Source organism: Gopherus flavomarginatus, chromosome 12 (genome assembly GCF_025201925.1).
Source record: "Gopherus flavomarginatus isolate rGopFla2 chromosome 12, rGopFla2.mat.asm, whole genome shotgun sequence".
Lineage (NCBI taxonomy): Eukaryota > Metazoa > Chordata > Testudines > Testudinidae > Gopherus > Gopherus flavomarginatus.
Genome location: NC_066628.1, coordinates 37,116,381 through 37,134,417, shown reverse-complemented (window position 1 = coordinate 37,134,417; position 18,037 = coordinate 37,116,381). Strand labels below are relative to the sequence as shown.

The 18,037-nt window shown below is 45.6% G+C and overlaps 2 protein-coding genes across 3 annotated transcripts in view; both read right to left on the bottom strand.

Annotated features, from left to right (window-relative positions):
- The window catches only part of UNC13D (unc-13 homolog D), a 51,163-nt gene extending 47,315 nt beyond the window's left edge, over window positions 1–3,848 (bottom strand). Inside the window, exons 1-2 of one of the 2 annotated variants that reach the window (XM_050919239.1) lie at window positions 3,616–3,848; window positions 72–209 (exon numbers count right to left, since the gene is read on the bottom strand). The gene's annotated coding sequence lies outside the window, so the exon portion shown is untranslated. Of the gene's footprint in view, window positions 1–71; window positions 210–2,767; window positions 2,818–3,615 lie in introns of those variants that run through there. The other variant, XM_050919240.1, reaches the window with a different exon arrangement.
- A 2,846-nt stretch (window positions 3,849–6,694) lies between these two features.
- Window positions 6,695–15,859, bottom strand: WBP2 (WW domain binding protein 2). The gene is made up of 8 exons (XM_050919436.1): window positions 15,678–15,859; window positions 14,332–14,440; window positions 13,668–13,803; window positions 11,867–11,959; window positions 11,378–11,515; window positions 11,002–11,124; window positions 9,229–9,305; window positions 6,695–8,960 (listed from the first exon to the last, which is right to left on the bottom strand). Exons 1-8 carry the CDS (start codon window positions 15,734–15,736, stop codon window positions 8,907–8,909), a joined length of 789 nt encoding a protein of 262 aa, XP_050775393.1. The 5' UTR covers window positions 15,737–15,859; the 3' UTR covers window positions 6,695–8,906.
- Between the last annotated feature and the right edge of the window lie 2,178 nt (window positions 15,860–18,037).

Sequence of the window (18,037 nt, the reverse complement as noted above, 5' to 3'; positions counted from 1 at the left end):
TCATAAGGAAAAACCCAAGAAGGCTACAGCATAAAAACGGAAAGAAATTTCATCATGCAATCATAGCATACCCTTCTCCTCCTCTTCAGATTCTCTGAGATAATGCTGCTCTCCTTGGGTTCAGTCAGCGCATCACCTGAGGAAGCCTCCCAACATCAGTCTCTCCAGAAGTGTATGTTCAGTGCATTCTGCTGGCTGCCACTCCTTGCCTTGAATAGAATGCAAATCAAATTCCTTTCTTTTCCACAACGCACCCTCTCTCTGTGCTGCCCTCTGTTAGCTATACACACAGTCAGGAGGAGTAGGAGGACAATGATTATTGGTATCCTGCCTAGAAATATGAGAAAGCCTTCCATCCTGAGGGGTCCCCAGACTGTTTCAACTACAGCACTGCAGAAAAGCAGCCACCTCTGGGCTGGATGACAAGAAACTGCAAGTGCACAGTATGGTTAGGGAATTTTGGACACCAGGGCAAACACCTACTCTTACAAGAAGTGCCGGGGACTTTTAATGCCAATGCAGGACAGACAGCTTTGTTTAAGCTCTGATCCTAAGAATACAATACCACACATTTTCACATATACAGGGAACCACAGTGCAGAGTGCACAGTTTTTACATTAAATGCTCCCAATCAAAAGACAACATGCGATCATGTCTCCTCCAAGCCACAGAGATGCTGGGTTCCTGAAGATATGGGAATGGTTTTTAGTGAACAAATTGTGTAACTAACAAGTTTCTCTCTTGGCCTTTTCCAATAACATTAATTTGGTTGGGCCATTTATGCTACCGTAGAGAAGTTGCATATGAGCCCCTAGTATCGCACTGGACACGGACCCACTCCATAACCTCTGTACCGGGGCCGATTTCAAGACCAGCTCAGAAATTCTTAGAGTTTATCACAATAATCTTTTTGGCATGGCACAACATGCCAGGGAACAGGCTGTTCCAGCTTGGGCTGCATTACCTGGTAGGTCAGGACAGGATGTTCCACCACTAAGTGTCCTCCTCAGGAAGTGGGTATTCACTCACGAAAGCTCATGCTCCAAAACGTCTGTTAGTCTATAAGGTGCCACAGGATTCTTTGTTGCTTTTACAGATCCAGACTAACACGGCTACCCCTCTGATACTCCTCAGGACTGCGAGTTCCAGGGGCAATGAAGGGGTAAAACCCTTCCACACTGAACATTATCCCAGCATTCCTCTGGAGAGCAAGGGGGTTGAGACAAGCCCAACACAGCAATGATTAAAGAATTAATGGAGAGCCCAGTGGTTTTGGACTCAGACCTTGGCTGATTTTTCCTTCCTCCTGCTAAATTCTCCGGTTACTGCCCTGGATAATTTAGCCATGCTTCTTTCTAATTAGATTTAATGAGCTTTCAGTGGCCTCTGGCTTATTTTGTCCAATATTTTAAAAATTGGATATTTTATTTGTTCAGTTTGCAATTCTCCTCAGAAGCTTAAAATAACATTTTCTCTCTACTAATTTAATCTTTAATACACGTGGCAAAGTTACTTTTTTCCCTCCCTGTGCATTTCCCATTAAGATGAATTCAACCTCAGTCCCCTTTGTTCATTCACTTCCATATATTTGCAGTAGCAGCACCCATAATAGCACAACTCAGGGGAACAGTCACTGTTTCTTTGCTATTGGAGGCGCAGAAAAGGAGGCTTCAGAGTTCATAGGCCATTCCCTCACCAATTTCACACCGTTCTAGAGCCTTTAGATGCTAAAACGCATCAGCGTCCCCTTGAGACCAAGTCAGATGCTTCTGAGAAAGGCAACGTCAGGTGATTTGAACTCGTATCTGGGATCCAGACTCAGCATGTTGCCTGGGCAACCAGGTATTTTATGTATGAATGTACCCAACATGCCTACTATATGTGCCCAAGCACCATACATGAGATTATTGACCAGCTTCAATATTGAGAGACTCCCACCCACAAACTACATACTCACCTCACAATCACCTCTTCCCCACACAGGAGAGAGTCTGAGAAAAGAAATGGGCCCTGAAGAGCAGCAGACTTGGGACAGTGGAGGAAGCACATTTCAGAGCTGAGAGTCCTGTATTGAGACCTTACGGGGGCACTGTGGGTGACCACCCACGGTGATGTGGTCAAGAGGCGAGGTGCAGGGCAGGCCTGGGGTTCAAAGCCATGAAAGGGAGCTCAGGTCAATGGGAGAGGGGGGAGGAGGAGTGGGACTGAGGGCAATGGGTGGACAGCCCAGGAAGGCAGCAGATGTTAGGAGTGATGGAGGGGCGGGGTTGGCCAGGGCACCATTTCCGCTAAGGCTGGCCCTGTCAGCAGTCCCTGGATATACAGATCAAGACACAGAGGGTATGTCTACGCTGCAGTAAAACACCCATGGCTGGCCCGGGTCAGATAAGTCAGGCTTGTGCGGCTTGGGCTGTGGGGTTATAAAATTGCAGTGCAGAAACCTAGACTCAGGCTGAAGCCTGGCACATTCCCCCCCGTCGTGGGGTCCCAGAGTCCAGGCTCCAGCCTGAGCCCAGACGTCTGCACTGCCAATTTTATCTCCGCAGCCCATGAGCCCGACTCAGCTAACTCAGGCTCTGAGACTTGGTGCCCCAGGTTTTTTATTGCCGTGTAGACATAACCTCAGCCAGCCAGCATCCAGGCCCTACAAGGCTAACTACACTGACCCACAGCAGAGAGCTGAAAGTTACCTTTGAACAGTGTAAAGGGAAGTTTTAGAAAGGTGGGATTTTCCATACCAAATCACAGCCCGGAAAGGCCCAATACCTGTTGCTCCAGAGTAGCAATTCCTGCTGCTGCTTCAGTGAAAGCATCTTATTGCACAAGTGGCCAATTACTCAATGCTGCCTATGGAGATGGGGGTGGGTAGGGTGGAGTTCCTTCCTGACCCCCTCCCCCAACGATTGGTTACACCCTAAAGCATGAGATTTGATCACCCCATTGGCTGGCATAACTGTACATTATTGCTCAAACAATTATCCAGCCCTTTTTCACATCCACCTATTATTATCAGCAGCAGCAGCAGCATTTAACCATATGACCTGCCACAGCAGCAAACAGATAGGATCAGAGCAAGCGGGACGCTAATACCAACTCTGAGTTTAATCCCATGATCAGCCCAACGTAACAGAAATGACTCACGAGTGAATGGAGCTGTGAGCAGTGCCCAGCAGACAGCAACAGGAGTGTTATTTGCCACCCTCCAGACTGTTCATAGGTCTACATGCTCCACTCTTTGCACCCCCCCAACTTTAAAGGATATAATATAATTACATACAATGTTCTATATGCTGACACACAATTTTTTGCCCCTGGACTGCAAGCAGGAGGACAATTCACAAAGCTCCCGCCCAAGGTTTCACATCCCCCCTTTTCCAAGCTTGTGTGCATCTCTAGCCATTTCAAATCCATCCCCAGTGTATCAGCCTCCTTCCACAGATTCAATCCAAGCCTCAAGCCTGGGAACTAGCCCTCAGTCCGTCAATTTTAATAAACACATCGACAGCCGCCCATTGTCTCAATCCCCCACATGTATGTGCATGATACCAACCTTTTCCCAGCTGCTCTCTCTCAGGAAACTCACACACGCAGCCAAACCAACCAAACCCATTTACCTGAGGGGATCAGGAGTCACTCACAGGGACACTCCCTGCAATGGCTGCCACAAATATTTCAGGCTGAACTTTGCCCCTTGCTGTCCCAATTTGCATTTGCTAACAAAGTCTGCTTCCCAGGCTGTGACTGCCTATAGATCAGACCACCTCCATCACAATCAATTGCTTTTTTCCATTAGTTACTGATTATAGGAAGGCAGGCAGCAACCCTGAAGGCACTGGAAGGAAAACTACATGCAGGATATGAATGGGGTAGCTGGCTAGCCAGGCTTGTTTCACTGCAATCCCAGAGATAGAGTTACATGACTCAGCTGCTCCAGCTGGAAGTAAATTAATGCAAAACACAGATTTTATTACGAGTTCTGCTCAGTAGGATAACAACAGTGTGTTTGTTATGATCTCAGCAGGACTGCGGGCATGCTGGGACCGGTCTGCCTCGCTTCCAGTGTTCCACTTTCCGAACAAAAACAAACACCAGCATTTCAAACTGAGGGCCTGAACCAACTCCTGCGGGCATCTGTCAGAGTTGGAATGGACCCTGAAGTAAAAGTATCGCACTTATCAGAACCATTCAAATAGCAAGTCAGAACAGAAGTTCAGCCAATTAGTTTCCCCATTCTCGATAAGTTGAAGGTTCAGCTACTCGACTAATTACTACGGGGATGGGCTCATTAGAGATACCACAGATTAGTTCCGATGTCCACAGAATTAGAACAAGAGCAGCAGGCAAAAGGTAGCAGCAGAGTTGCAGAAAGTTGTATATTTCAAGGGTGCTGGGAGAGAATTAATCAACAGTACTCAGAATTCTTGTAGCAGCTGTTTTTAATCAGAAGATTTCAAAGCATTTTAGAAACATTCATTAAGGTTCACTACACCCCAGTGAGGCAGGGAAAATATCCCCATATTAGAGATGGGGAAAAGGAGGCAAGGAGATTAAGTGATTTACCTAATCTCAAATAGAGAATAAGCAGCAGAGCCAGGTGAAGAACTACTGACTCCAGGTCCTGTGCTGTAACCACTGATGCCTCTGTTATTGCTATCTTCCCATCAGCACTTACAGACTTCAGGATCTAATAAGCTCCTAAAATCTGGGGAGGGGAGGGGGGTTAAAAACCTTTTTATTGGTTCAGTAGGGACAAAAACACCACATAAAATACAAGACTGTCCCAATGACACATTGCAATGGTATGATTTTAGGATCACATGATGTTGACTTAGCACTGGTTTAGAACTAATTAAACTCCATTTCTATGTGGCTTCCACTGCGGAATCTGATGGATTCTGATTAAATCTGACCCTAGTTAAACACAGGCAGCTCCATTGAATTGAATATCTTGGTCCAAGCCTTGATCATCTCACGGCTCATCTATTGCATCCTCTACACCTTGGGCCTTCCTCACACTTACTTCACAGCTCCCCAATCTATTCAAAACTGCTGCAAAAATCTTCTCAGCTATGACCGTGATCCACCCTGCTCCATAAATCCTTTCACTCACACCCTATTACCCCCTCAATCAGATTCACATCTGTGCCAGGACACGGTGAGAGGGAAGCGTACTTGTTCTCCAACCTATTGCAAGAGGAACTGCAACGAAAAGGGGTAGAGACTGCTGATTTAGCCAACTGATTTCAATTCTTCAGATGGAAAACATTTGTCTTGTCCCAACTCGCTCTGTCCCCCTGGAGTGCATCCAGTTGTTAGCAGCCATGACTCTCTACCTGCTTATCTCAGAACCTCCACTGGACTGGACTTGGGAGGAGACACCTTCCCCGCTCAGTTTTTAGATGCGAGCGCCTTTAGTGAGCTGGCAAAGGGCCCAAGGGAAGACTCACTTTCAGCACCGGGTCCAGTTGTCAGCAGAGCCCCGGGCCTGTGTTTCTTCTCTGGGGCACATCCAGCAGAGGCAGGATTAATCGGGGCTGTGGAGTCACACAGTACATACCAGAGCTGCAGGGAAAGGCCAGGGGGCAGGAGCACAGGCAGCACCGTACCCAACCGTAAATTCCCTGGGATTTTCTGTGCCTGGGCAAAAGGAAATCACAGAAGGGCACAAAAACCAAGTGTAGGAGCCCTGCAGTACAAAGCACTCTGCTAGAGCCACGGGAAGTGTTTTGAGGCATCTCCAAAGCTACACTCCGGGCAGATAGCAAAAGTTATTACTGGCTTTGAAATTAGACTCATGACAAACATAATCCATAAAACAGGATTTACCAGGATCTTGCTGTGTTATAAGATGCCGTTTCGTCTTGTCTCACACCCCTCCCCATCTTCATCTCATTAGGGAAAAACCCAACAGCTAAGCAAGCCTCTGGTTCAAGTCACATAAATAATATAGCCTGGTAGGTTGCCAGAGCTGAGTCTGCACCAGTGAGAAACTTGGGTTTGGAAGATGGTCATGTCAGTAAGTGGGTGAGTATCAGGTGTGTTAAAGTGGCTTGTTACAGCTCAAGGAAGGAAGGAAGGAAGGAAGGAAGAGGAGTAGGGCTGAGGCTCCTGGTTTCCTGCTATGGACCAGACCCTGAATGCCCTCAACTCCCACCCACTTCAGGGGGAACTGGAGGTGTTCACCATCTCACAGCATTTGGCCCTAAGTGAGCACACTGGTTCTTTATGCTGGAGCTGACTAAATTACTGCATCCTAGAGAACAAAGGGGTGAAAACGGTCATCCCAGGAATTCAGGGTCCCCAAAGCCTGAGGAGACCCTATGCTAATACTTCACTGGAATACTTTGTCACTCTACAGAACCTTTCATCTAAGGACCACAGAGCACTTTAATAAATGAATTTGGCTCAGGAAAGGCTAATAGCACCTAAACAATCCAGGGGAATGGGACGTAGACTCCTAAATGACTCAGGCCCTCTGGAAAATGTTACCCATCATCTCCATTTTAGAAACACGGAAGCTGAGGACAGATTAAGTGACTCACCCAATGTCACATAGGAAATGTGTGGTAGAGCCAGGAATAGGATCCAGGTCTCCTGACCGCCAGCCCTGTGCTTTAAATGCAAGACAATCCTTCCATCCCACTGCCTGTGGTGAGGCCAGTGTGACACACAAATGCACAGGCACAAAGAGCATCAAGCGAATTTATCTTTACTTCACAGTCTCAGCAAAACAAAATCTGCATTCAGAACTTTTTAAAACATTAATATATTAATTCAACTTCAAAATAAATACTTTTTTTAAAATACCCATTTCTTTACATCACTGCAATTTCAACGGCAAATCTAGGAAAGTCAGTGCACAGACCAGCAATATGACCAGTCGGCTAGAAAGCTTTCAGGAGATCAAACTAAAAGAAAACAGGAGGTGGGCCTTGTCTTTCATGCATGTTGCATGCAGTGAACTTCAGCAAGCTTCCTTACCACATGATCTTTCAGCACACTTGCTTGGAAGAGCTGTGTACTGCTCTCCCAAAGGAACTCTACAAATCTGATTCATATGCAAGTCTGCAGGATTCTCCCACAGCTGGTTACTGATCAGTCCCACAGAGGTTCCAAGTCCTGCAGTGACTGCTACTGAAATCAATATAAAAAATGACATTATAGAACAAACATGCTTGAATCTCTAATGGAGCTGAAAAGCCCAGGTGAAAGCGCAAGATTAGTGTTATTTATAAATTAAATTCATAGCTGGTCTGGGAGCACTAACCAATGGCCCAGTGATGAAAAAAAGGAATGTTCTTAAGCTGTGCTACATTGCTTTCTCCTGGATAACCAGCACTGCAGGGCTAGTTCCAAAAATTAAATCCAACTGCAAGTGAACACATTGTTCTACATACTTCTGCTTGGAGTGCCATTGCTATAGTGATGGGAGGTGATTTACAAATGCCGCTAACTCGGAAAGACAGGACTGGCATGTGAACTTTCATCACGGAGCTCAAATCAGTTGGAGTATGCTAAACAAGCCAGGATGTTCAGGAATCAAATCGGTTCTGAAGTGTTGGAGGAGGGCCTCCTGTCAGCGACTACAGAGACGCTGGCTTGGTAACTCGGCACTCCAGAGACCAGGAATCTCAGCACTTGCGTTTCCTTCTGTTGAAGGAAATCTAGGAAACGCAGCCCTCTCGGGGTCAGATTCTGATCGCCCTTTTGGAAAAGTGAGCAGTAACGAATTTGATGACATTACAATGAAGTTAAAACCAACATGAGAGAAGAATCAGGCCCTCAGTCTTTCCACGGTGCAACAATACTATCTTCAGTCTCACAAAGGGAATGAACCATAGAACAGAGTCATCAGTCTGCGACTCTTTCCCACATGCTCCCGGCTATACTAGCAGAAGAGGATGCATCTGGGAAGCATTTTGCAGTGGTGGGTGGAAGCATCAGGAAAGCAGAGTATGATGATGTTTCAGCTCCACCCCGTCAGGGGAAAAATGCACTCCCATCCAAGTCAGAACGACGCACACAATTCCCAAATCCTTCTAGGGTGGAGTTTACACAACTATCTCCACACCCACCTCAACTGAACAGTCTAATCACAGCAGCAAGATGCATCACTGGTCAGAAAATGCAGCTTGTGTTATTAGAAAGGAAAAAAAAAAACCAAGGTGCATTAATGACTAGAAAAGGAATGGTCAGGATTACTGATTTAAGACCCACATCTTACGGGGAAAGAGACAGCCGGACATTCTAATCCCCCAACAGATCCAAGGTATAGGTAGGTGTCACTACACAGCCTTGTAATGACAGTCAGACATTTCCTCAAAAGATCAAACTTGACTGCACCAAGGTAGGACGCAACAGTGCACTTTGTGGGAGTACAGCAATATTTCAGGTGTCCCTGCTGAGGGAAGTTTCCTAAGCACTGGACAGAAGTGCAATAGGTATCAGTTTCCTTCTGAAGTCCAGAGGTCCCTCCGCAGCCTCCCCCATGCAATTATGGAGGAGATGAAAGCTAGATGAGATGCATCAGGCTGAAGGGAATTCTCTAGAGTCAAGACAAGTCTTGGTTCAGTGTTAGGGATCTGTTAGCTTTAAAATTGGAACAGTCACCTCATTCAAAGGAGGACTATATTGAGTGTACTGGTGGAGAAGGGATGCAAGAGAAACTGTCATGGATATTCTAGCTATCACTGGGCACAGGAAAAGCAGGAATTTGACAGCAGGGAGTAACAAACCCTCAGGGTTGCAAGTGATAGTGCAAAACATTGTAACTCTTTCTTCACTGTGTGTGTATCTACCTGCCTCGAAGGAAGACTATGACTCCTTAAAGCTGTACACCCCACCCCAAGATTCAGCTAGATGGAAAATAAGGAAGCAATGCATCATGGAGAGATTCCTTTTCAGCTTATTGGGTCTTCTTGTCCTCTGGTGGGAAGTAAGGAGGAGGGGGAGGCTGGTCCTAAAATAAAGGGGAAAAATATGTAAGGAACATAAATCCACAGCTAGAAAATCAAACAAGCCCTGCTTCTCAAACAGGAACAATGGCTGTTAACACAATCAATATTGCTGCCTTTAACCCTCTACTATCCATACATGACCACTATCCAGACTATGAACATTTAATCTAATTTCCTGTGAAATTTACTATTCTCTCGAGTGATTCTGCCCCCCTTTACACAGTCAACATATAGTTGTTAATTACATATAGAACAACGCGTGAAACTTACTGTGGGCATGTAGACATTATGAGGGTTGACTGGACTGTAATAAGCACTGGCAGCAGCTTCTGCAGCCTTTGCTTCAGCTATTGCAAGCAAACACAGGTTAAAGATTAGGTGACACTGCAAGGAACGTCTATCAGCAAATAAAAGCCCAGCATGTTTCTGCCTACCAGGTATTAGACCAGCCCTCAGTTCTGTACCTACCTGATCTACAAAGTGGCAACAACAACACAAAGCTACGTAGTTAGTGGGACCCCTTCAAACGGCAGAGGGTGAGGAATCAAGTCATTATAGTATTGCCCAGTAAGAAGCCAGGGAGATCACCAGGTCCTGTGGGACTCAGCACTGAAGGAGCTATAATATCCTGCCACATCAGCGTGCAGTTGCCATCAGGGTTTTGCTCTGTCCATGGAACAAATGCTAACAGCTGCTTTTGAAGACCAGCCGATCACAGGCAATGTTCCCCGAAGGCAATGATCCAAAGGCTTTTTGCAATAGAAAAATGAGGCCTTAATAGCAGCTGTGGGGAACTCACTCTTTAGAAAAGGCTAATCCACAAGAGCAGCCTGGATCGTGTGGCTGCCCCTGACTCTGAAGTCTTGTGTTCAGCCCCATGGATCCACCACATTTTCCAAGTGCCAGTCCTGAGCTGAACAGCTATGGATTCAGGTTCTAGAGGTGTGCTAAACCCACCCCCTCCCTCTTCCCCCACTCCCAATTCCTTTAAAGACCAGAAATCCAGCAGTATTAAAAATGTCACTTATTTAGCATTCGCTTCCTGTGATTTTAGTGTTTGTTCTGCATGATTGTAGCTATTTCACCTGCAAGAACTTGAGAAAATGTCCCAAATCACTTTCAGAAACCTCATTTAATTGAAACTACAAGTCTGAGTTTTGTGACCGACTTCAGACTCATTTCTATTATTCTATTATATGTCACCCATCCAACTTCATCAATTAGGGAAGTATGGGCAGGTCAGATGAAAGCTGGGCAGATAAGCTTAACAAGGTTTGTTCTGCTTAGTCCTCTGGCTTTCTGATGGGATGCTCCAAACAATGGTAGAGCTGTGCCAAACAAATGCTGCTTAACTCTATGGATTTCTACCATGCTTCACTCATTGTTCCATTTCACTGAATGACAGTCATACTGATACCAATTGACCTGCTGTAGCTGAAAGCTCTTATTTATAAGAGCATTTCTATTCTGAAAAGCGTTCTGTTCTCACCGAGACCTTCTTACTCATCAAATCTACTCCTGCATCTATGAGTCAGATCTGCTGACTAATACAAGCTTTTACACTGCTGTTTTGTTTTGTAACTCCTGTAGAATGAACATCGCTATTGGAAAACAAACTGGATTTTCTGCCGGCTGACACAGAAACAGAATTGATCCAACTACAGAATAATTGTTGATGATGAACTTGTTGGAAAGACCCCAGGTTGGCCATCAGACTGAACTGAGTTTGCAAGACTGGCAATTAGGAAAAAGATATATTTTAACTTGTAAATGGAGCAGGTTGTTTCTGAAAGCACCAAAAGATGATATACATGAAACCCTGATTATGCCAATTTTAAATGTTACTTTTCAGAGGAGAATCACATTTTAAAGCTTTTGCTCATATTCATATGCTCCATAGACAACTATCTGCTGCATGTTTCTACATGGCCATCGTAGAGAGAAGAGAAATGATACTGGAATGTAGCAGATCAATTTGTTCTCAGTGACTGATGCTACTAACATTGCAGAGGTCTGAGCTAATCCACTGAACACACTTCTCACCTGCAGGAGTGGAAGGAAGGTCTGGGCCACTGACTGGTGGCTCCATGGGTCCAGGGTAAGGAGGCGGTGGAGGCTGCATGTAACCGATGGCTCCATCCATCATGGGGGGACCAGGGTAAAACTCTGCTTGGAAAGAAAGAACATGAAAATATTGTAGGAACAGCTCCTTTGGGTCAGCTATGGACCATCTACAGCCAAAACAAGGCTGAAAACTAAATACAATTAAATAAGATCAGGAGCTTAAACTGCATAAGGCGCTGAACCAAACTTGAAAATAAGCCAGACATTACCTCCAAACATACACCCACCTTCCCCTCTTCCTTAACCTGCTTTAATTTGGTCACTGGAAAGATTTCCTTATTCAATTCAAACTCACCAGGAGGTGGTGGTGGGTAGGGGTATCCTGGCGGAGGGGGACCGTACACCCCATTGGCTGCAGGTGGCGCAAAGGCGTAAGCTCCATTCGGCATGTAGGAATAACCATATGCTCCACTGGGAGCTTCCCCTCTAGAAGCTGTGAAAACAAAAGTAAGTTGATTCTACCAGATCCACAAGGACTGAATCATGGTCAGGTCAGATCCGACCTCTTCACAGCAGTAAACCAGACAAACTCGGAGATGAGTGCAATAGGTTAAGTAGATCTACAGCTGACCAGATGAGTAAAATTAATGATTTTTTTTTTTTTTAAAGCAAGTGAAATCCCATTACCGGCTGAAATTCAAAAATATTTTAACCCATCCTGCCATACCTTATTCTAAGAATGACACATGCACCCTATGCTTGTAACAAGCCGACACAAAAGAGCCACCTCCTCCTCTACCATTACCCGATTATGCCTTTTTGTTAAAACCGAAACTTTCAGTACCTTGAGATGCCACTTGCAGCATACGCTGTCCAAACTCAATCGCGCCCCCAGCAGAAAAAATCATTTTGAAGGTTACAGATCCTTCCCAGCCACCTGCAGAGGAGAAAATAAATCAACTGAAAGAGGAGAATCTTTTTCAATGTTATTTAGCCTCCCTGCTATGAGGCAATTGTTGTTGCGTGTGAGGGATCTATATAGACACACCACATTAAAGTACTTTAGCTTTGTCCCAAATATCTTAAAAGCCTGCAGTAAAAGGACAGGATGGGCATAATTATGCTCTGATTATAAAAATACACGTTGCCCATGGGTGTTTCAGGTCAAGGGGTACCTGAAGTTGGAGCATGAATCAGAGGTTGCTGAAGTTGTGCCTATTGTCATAGTCTGTCAGTGGTTGGCAATGACACCAGCAGCATGAGATTTGCTCTGGCTCAGTACAGGATTAGTGCAGAAAACAGGGATTGTGTTAATCCAGTTTGCTAAAAAGCCTTTACAGCTAATCAATCATTAGCTATAAATTAGACAGGGGTGTTGAGTACCCAATGGAGCAAAGAGCATAAATGGTATGAAAGACGTGGGCAATTTAAAGCTACTACAGAGTCCAAGAAAGATGTTCTAGGATAGGATAAAAAAATATGAGTGACGTTTCAGGCTTAAAAAAAACCAAACAAACAAGAACAGCCCAAACGTCCCAGTGCCACACCAGAGATGAATCAGTGTCAGTGGCAGAACAGGAAAATTAAATTACTTTGTGAACTAAACCTGAGATGCTTGTGTGCGTTATAGTGACATTCCTATTAAAGAAGAACTCCTCTGGGAAAGGCTCACATAGATTTTAGGTAAATCCTTTTGTCTTTGACATGGTTTTCAGGGTTTGTTCTCACTGTGTGAACCCCCTCATAGGCTGGTTTGTCCTATTTGATCCTGCACAGAAGTTATAATGCTGATTTCCAGAATCACAGATTGTGGTGTCCTAAGCACAGGATTATGACTTCAGTGCCAGAGTAAGCAAAAGAAATCGAGCTGGGGATGAGAAAGGTTACCAAATTACAGGCTTCCAGTAACAGTGAAAGAAGGAACACGAGTAGTACTGGGTAAATATGTATTTGTACAAATCTTTTCCCCATCTCTCCAGGTTCACTCAAATATGTAAGTTCCCCTTTAAAACCAGCCTCCCTAGTTTCAAGCTTGCTTCTTCCCTTTCAAGCCTGAAATAGAACATGTAATAACCATTTATTCAGTTTCCTGTTAAAATAAAGTGACATGAGATGGTTTTTACTACTAAAGTGTCTTGTGGCAATAACGCCACCTTTCCTTGAGCTACACAAGAGATTTGTGATAGACACTGTTTCTGGTTACTTGTCTGAAAGTGAACGTGGATTTAGGAAAAAGCAGAGAAGTTTAGCAAAGAATCATCTGGACAGGGATTGAACGGGTTATCTCAACAGGCCATAGCTTATCAACATCCCTTAGAACTTTGCTCCCATGACCTACTCTCTGTTATGAGCCACTTAAGGATGTTTCGTCAATGAGATCATTTGGCCAATTGAACTTTAACATTCGGAACAGAGAGTGGAAATTAGATCAGTTTCTGGAACAGACCAATTCATTGTAACTGGACAGGGAGAAATGGAAAGGAGAGACATTTTTTCTTACGGTTTTTAAAGAAATACATTTTAATACTATTGAATACTAAACCATTTGGACAACCCCCAGTTTAGCTCAATGCCTAAACTTGATATTTCTCAGAATCTGATGCTATGTTACTATCTTAGCATTACTGTAACCAAAAATTACATACCTCCTGTCTCTGCTTTCACTGTCCCCTTGATATAATTTGCTCCAAAGACAGGCTGTTTAATCTCACAATCTTTTATTAAATAAAAGGGCATCATGAAAGACTGCATAGGATCCTTTCCCTTGGACACAAAAATAACCTGCAGGGGAAAGGAGCAAACTCATAGTAAGCGACATTTGAAATAAGCATAAAGCATAGAGACAATTTACTGTGAGAAAATGGAGCTCAATGTGCTGAAACTGCTTCCCACGCCTGGAGCTTTAAATCAGCCCTGCAGGTCACAAGATCTCCAGAACAGCAGAAAGAGGCCTGAAAGCTGAGGCTATGAGGCAATAATGTGATGTGCCTTCCAGAAGCATACACTAGCTTTGATCTCTCTCCTCCTGATTTCTAGTCAGCTTGCTGCTCTCCAGATGGTTATGATTATCAGTTTAACTGATGCATTAAGCATTTGCTTTTCAGCTCCTGATGATCCTTGGCAGGCTACATAGCTGCTTGCAGGAACTAATCAGTATTTACATCTTTTGACAAAGGATTTACAATGCATTCATAATGCTGCTGAGATCCAAAGATCATCCATTTTCAATGGCTGCTGGATAACCATACTTTCAGGAACCAGGAAGGATTCTCTATTAAAGTGTCTGATCCCATTATGAAAACTACTTACTCTAAATGGAGTCAAGAAGACACTTCCTTTCTTGGTCCCTTTGAAGGCATCTGGCATGTTTTCCATATCACTGAATGCAATTTCTACGTGGTCATAGGACATCAAAATGCTACCAACAAGCAAAGGAAAGAAGAGGCACATTATTAGGACTTCATCTACAGGAGCACTTTGTGTAAATTTGATGGCCTGTATCGGGGTGGGCAAACTACAGCCCGGGGACCGCATCCGGCCCTCCAGACGTTTTAATCCGTTCCTTGAGCTCCCGTCGGGGAGCAGGGTCCGGGACTTATCCTACTCCACACAGCTCCCAGAAGTAGTGGCATGTCCCCTCTCCAACTTCTACACATAGGAGCAGCCAGGGGGGCTCCATATACTGCCCCCACAGCTCCCAGATTTAGCTATTTTGATTTAGAAACTGGTAAGTTAAATCAGTGTAACTCCTAGAGTGGACGCAGTTATACGTTCTTTATACAGGTATAACTGCGTCAATGATAGCAGGGGGTTACCTGGATTAAACTATATTGGTGTGAGATCCTACTCCTAATTGAAGTAGTGAAATCTATGTGTAGAACAGGCCTCAGCAGAAAAATTGTACAAAAACTGAATGTTGGACAGGCCCCAGAGGACAGGAGCCATGAAGAGTGAAGTACCCTGCTGTAGCAGAACAGGTTGCTCTCTATGTTAGAGAGGAACAACATCCACTAACAAAATAACAAAAGCAGAAGGAAAGAGCAACTTTCGAAGGGCACGAGATTGTTGAATGGCAGAGAGGGATACACGGATCTAATCCCCACTAGAGTCTGAGTTCTGACAGTCTGAGCAGCTGGAGAGGGGTGGGAGATGGATGCTGCCTGGGGTCCATGCCATTGGCACTAGATGATCTACCCAGGGAAAAGCACAGCTCCCAGCAGCGCCAGTACCAGCTCTGGACAGGCGAATCTGCCCAGCCAGCGCCAGCAGCACAGTACGATGGGAAGGAGCAGGCTCTGCAAGGAGCGAGTGGACCTGGGGCTCCATTCCTGCTGCTGCCCAAAGGTCACCATGGCAGCCCACGAGCTCCCAAAAGGAGGGTTGCCACCTCTGCCGCACAAGGAACAGGGCAAGCGGGGTGAGCCTGAGCCCCTAACACCGGGCAGCGGGTGAGCGGGGGCGGGAGGGGGCGTGGCGATGGGGGGGGTGCCAGCAGTGGGGGGGACGGGGCTGGGGAGCCAGGCGGCGCTTGCTAGCAGAGTGGGAGCCCTGATCTCACCCAGCCACACGGGGGGGACCACGTGACCCACCCCCACCCCCTTGGAACTGCCCACTGGTAACGGCCCCCCAGGAAAAAGGGGGCGGGGGCCTCTCACCTCTCGCTGTTATTGACAATCACGCCGCCGCCCTCCGAGTGGTTCCTGTTCAGCGCCATGGCCTCCGCCGCTCACTCCTGGGCCTCCCGCTGCGGCCGGACACGGGCCAAGGGACGAGACACTGCGCCTGCGCAGCGAGAAAGCCCTGGGGTGGGATGTGCACAGAGACCGAATCGCCCAGCATGCAAAGCGGCACGGCGCGGCACGAAGGCCGGAGCGTGGCATGCTGGGACCTTTAGTTCCCAGGGGTCCCTTAGAGGTGGAGTGTTGCATGCTGGGATCTGTAGTTCCCGTGGGCCTCTTAGGGGGTAGAGTGTTGCATGCTGGGATCTGTAGTTCTCATGGGCCTCTTAGGGGTAGAGTGTTGCATACTGGGATATGGGTACCTCAGCGATGAGCACTTGCACGTAGTCTCCATGGTCTGCTCCAAGGGGCTTGGAGTGTGGCATGCTGGTCTGTAGCAGGTGCCCTTAGGCTGGCCTTCTGCTTCCCCATCTGAGCGCGTTCCCCAAGGCTGCTGATGGGGTGGGGTTGCATGGGGTCTTTCTTGCACTCTCAGGGAGAAGATGCTTTTCAGGGGTATCAGAGGGGTAGCAGTGTTAGTCTGGATCTGTGGAAGCAGCAAAGAGGCCTGTGGCACCTTATAGACTAAGGGAGGTATTGGAGCATGAGCTTTCGTGGGTGAATACCCACTTCGTCAGATGCACGTAGTCGGGGTGTGGCCATGTTGGAGTGCCCTGTAGTTTGTAGGAGTCCTGTCCTTCCAAATGGGCTGGGATCCCCCTCTTCTGGCAGCCCCATATCTCACACCCACTGCTTATTGGCCCCAAAAACATCTCAGGTCATGGACCCACAAAAAGTCAACATGTTGCCCCATCACATTGCACAGGACCCCACATGGAGGAGTCAGCGTCTTGTGATGTGCCGACATCACCCTGCAGGCTGGTGCAAACAACTCTCTGGCCACAAACATCTCCATCATGACACCATGCTTGTCCCTTAAAATATTATTAAGGTTAATGTCTCTCTCTCTCTCTCTCTCTCTCTCTCTCTCTCTCTCACACACACACACACACACACACACACACACAAAATTTGTTTTAAAAGTCATAAGATCCATATTGTACATAATCAGCAATAAGCAAAATTTTGGTGAATAAATTTAACAATAAAATTTAGAAATTAGCATCCAAATATTCAGGTACATTTAATTAAATCAATGCCTGACCCTGGGTGTGCAGGACTCCACAAGGCTGCACCAACACCACACTGAGATACTCGAATTTGCATCATATTGGGAGCATTGCAGCCTGAAAAGTCCTGTAGGGAGCTATGGTCCTAGACTAGGGTGACCAGACAGCAAATGTGAAAAATCGGGACAGGATGGGGGATAACAGGAGCCTATATAAGAAAAAGACCCCAAAATCGGGTCTGTCCCTATGAAATCAGGACATCTGGTCACCCTATCCTAGACTTAAATAAATTGTTACTACTTTTACTAAAAACAAGTGTCACCAACGAAGAAGGAACTGGGAGGAAAGAAAACAGCCAGTGAACAACTCAGAAATAGTATTAAATATAAAAGAGAAGTTAGTTGCTTGGTTGGGTTGGATTAGATCTGTTTTGTGGATCTTGCTCTTTTGCCTTCTGCTCTCCCCAGCAACAAGTAAGTTCCTCCACTCAGAGCAGTGGAGGGACAAAAAGAATTGCTGGAGCATAACATAATTTTTAAATGAACAAGAAATTAATTTCCAAATTCCTCTTTCAGATGCTCAGCCTCAGTGTGCTTGAGACACTGTTTTGTGGAATTAATGAGTAGAGGACTGGTTAGAGCTGGGTATATTATATACTACAAATTCTCCACAGGATTAATTTGGGAACTAAGAGGCAAATTGTTAGCTTTTAACCATCACTAGCCTCAACAGAGAACTGAGCTAAAAAGGCAGTTCAGATTTTCTCTTTTCTATTAAACCCCATTGGGTCTATATTTTTCTATATTATAGTAGTAGGTATAAGAGTGTTTGGAAACATAAATATCTTCTGCTAACATTTGCTTCTGACCAGATTTGAACTGGCAAGAAATGGTTCACTTGGACACTGCACTCATCCTTGCTTAAAATGATTTGCGGTGTTGCTTGTGCCCTGCTGAGAAGCTGCACTTCGCGAGTGAGCATTTAGGTTTGTAAAGCGCTTTGGCACGATGTGAGTTACAAGTTATTTTTGAACCAATGTATTTTGTTGTAGTTCACGCCATGGTTTTTCTAAGGAAATTTCCTAGCTGGCTCAGTAGTGGCAAAAACACTCATATTTTCTGGGCTCACATCCAGTTTACAATCCCATAAGTGAGAACTGTTTGTACA

Coding starts and splice junctions, on each gene's coding strand:
- WBP2 (XM_050919436.1), bottom strand. CDS start 15,736: ATGGCGCTGAACAGGAACCACTCGGAGGGCGGCGGCGTGATTGTCAAT. Junction 11,516..11,866: donor GCTGCAAGTGGCATCTCAAG/GTACTGAAAGTT, acceptor TTGTTTTCACAG/CTTCTAGAGGGGAAGCTCCC. Junction 11,125..11,377: donor CTACCCACCACCACCTCCTG/GTGAGTTTGAAT, acceptor CTTTCCAAGCAG/AGTTTTACCCTGGTCCCCCC.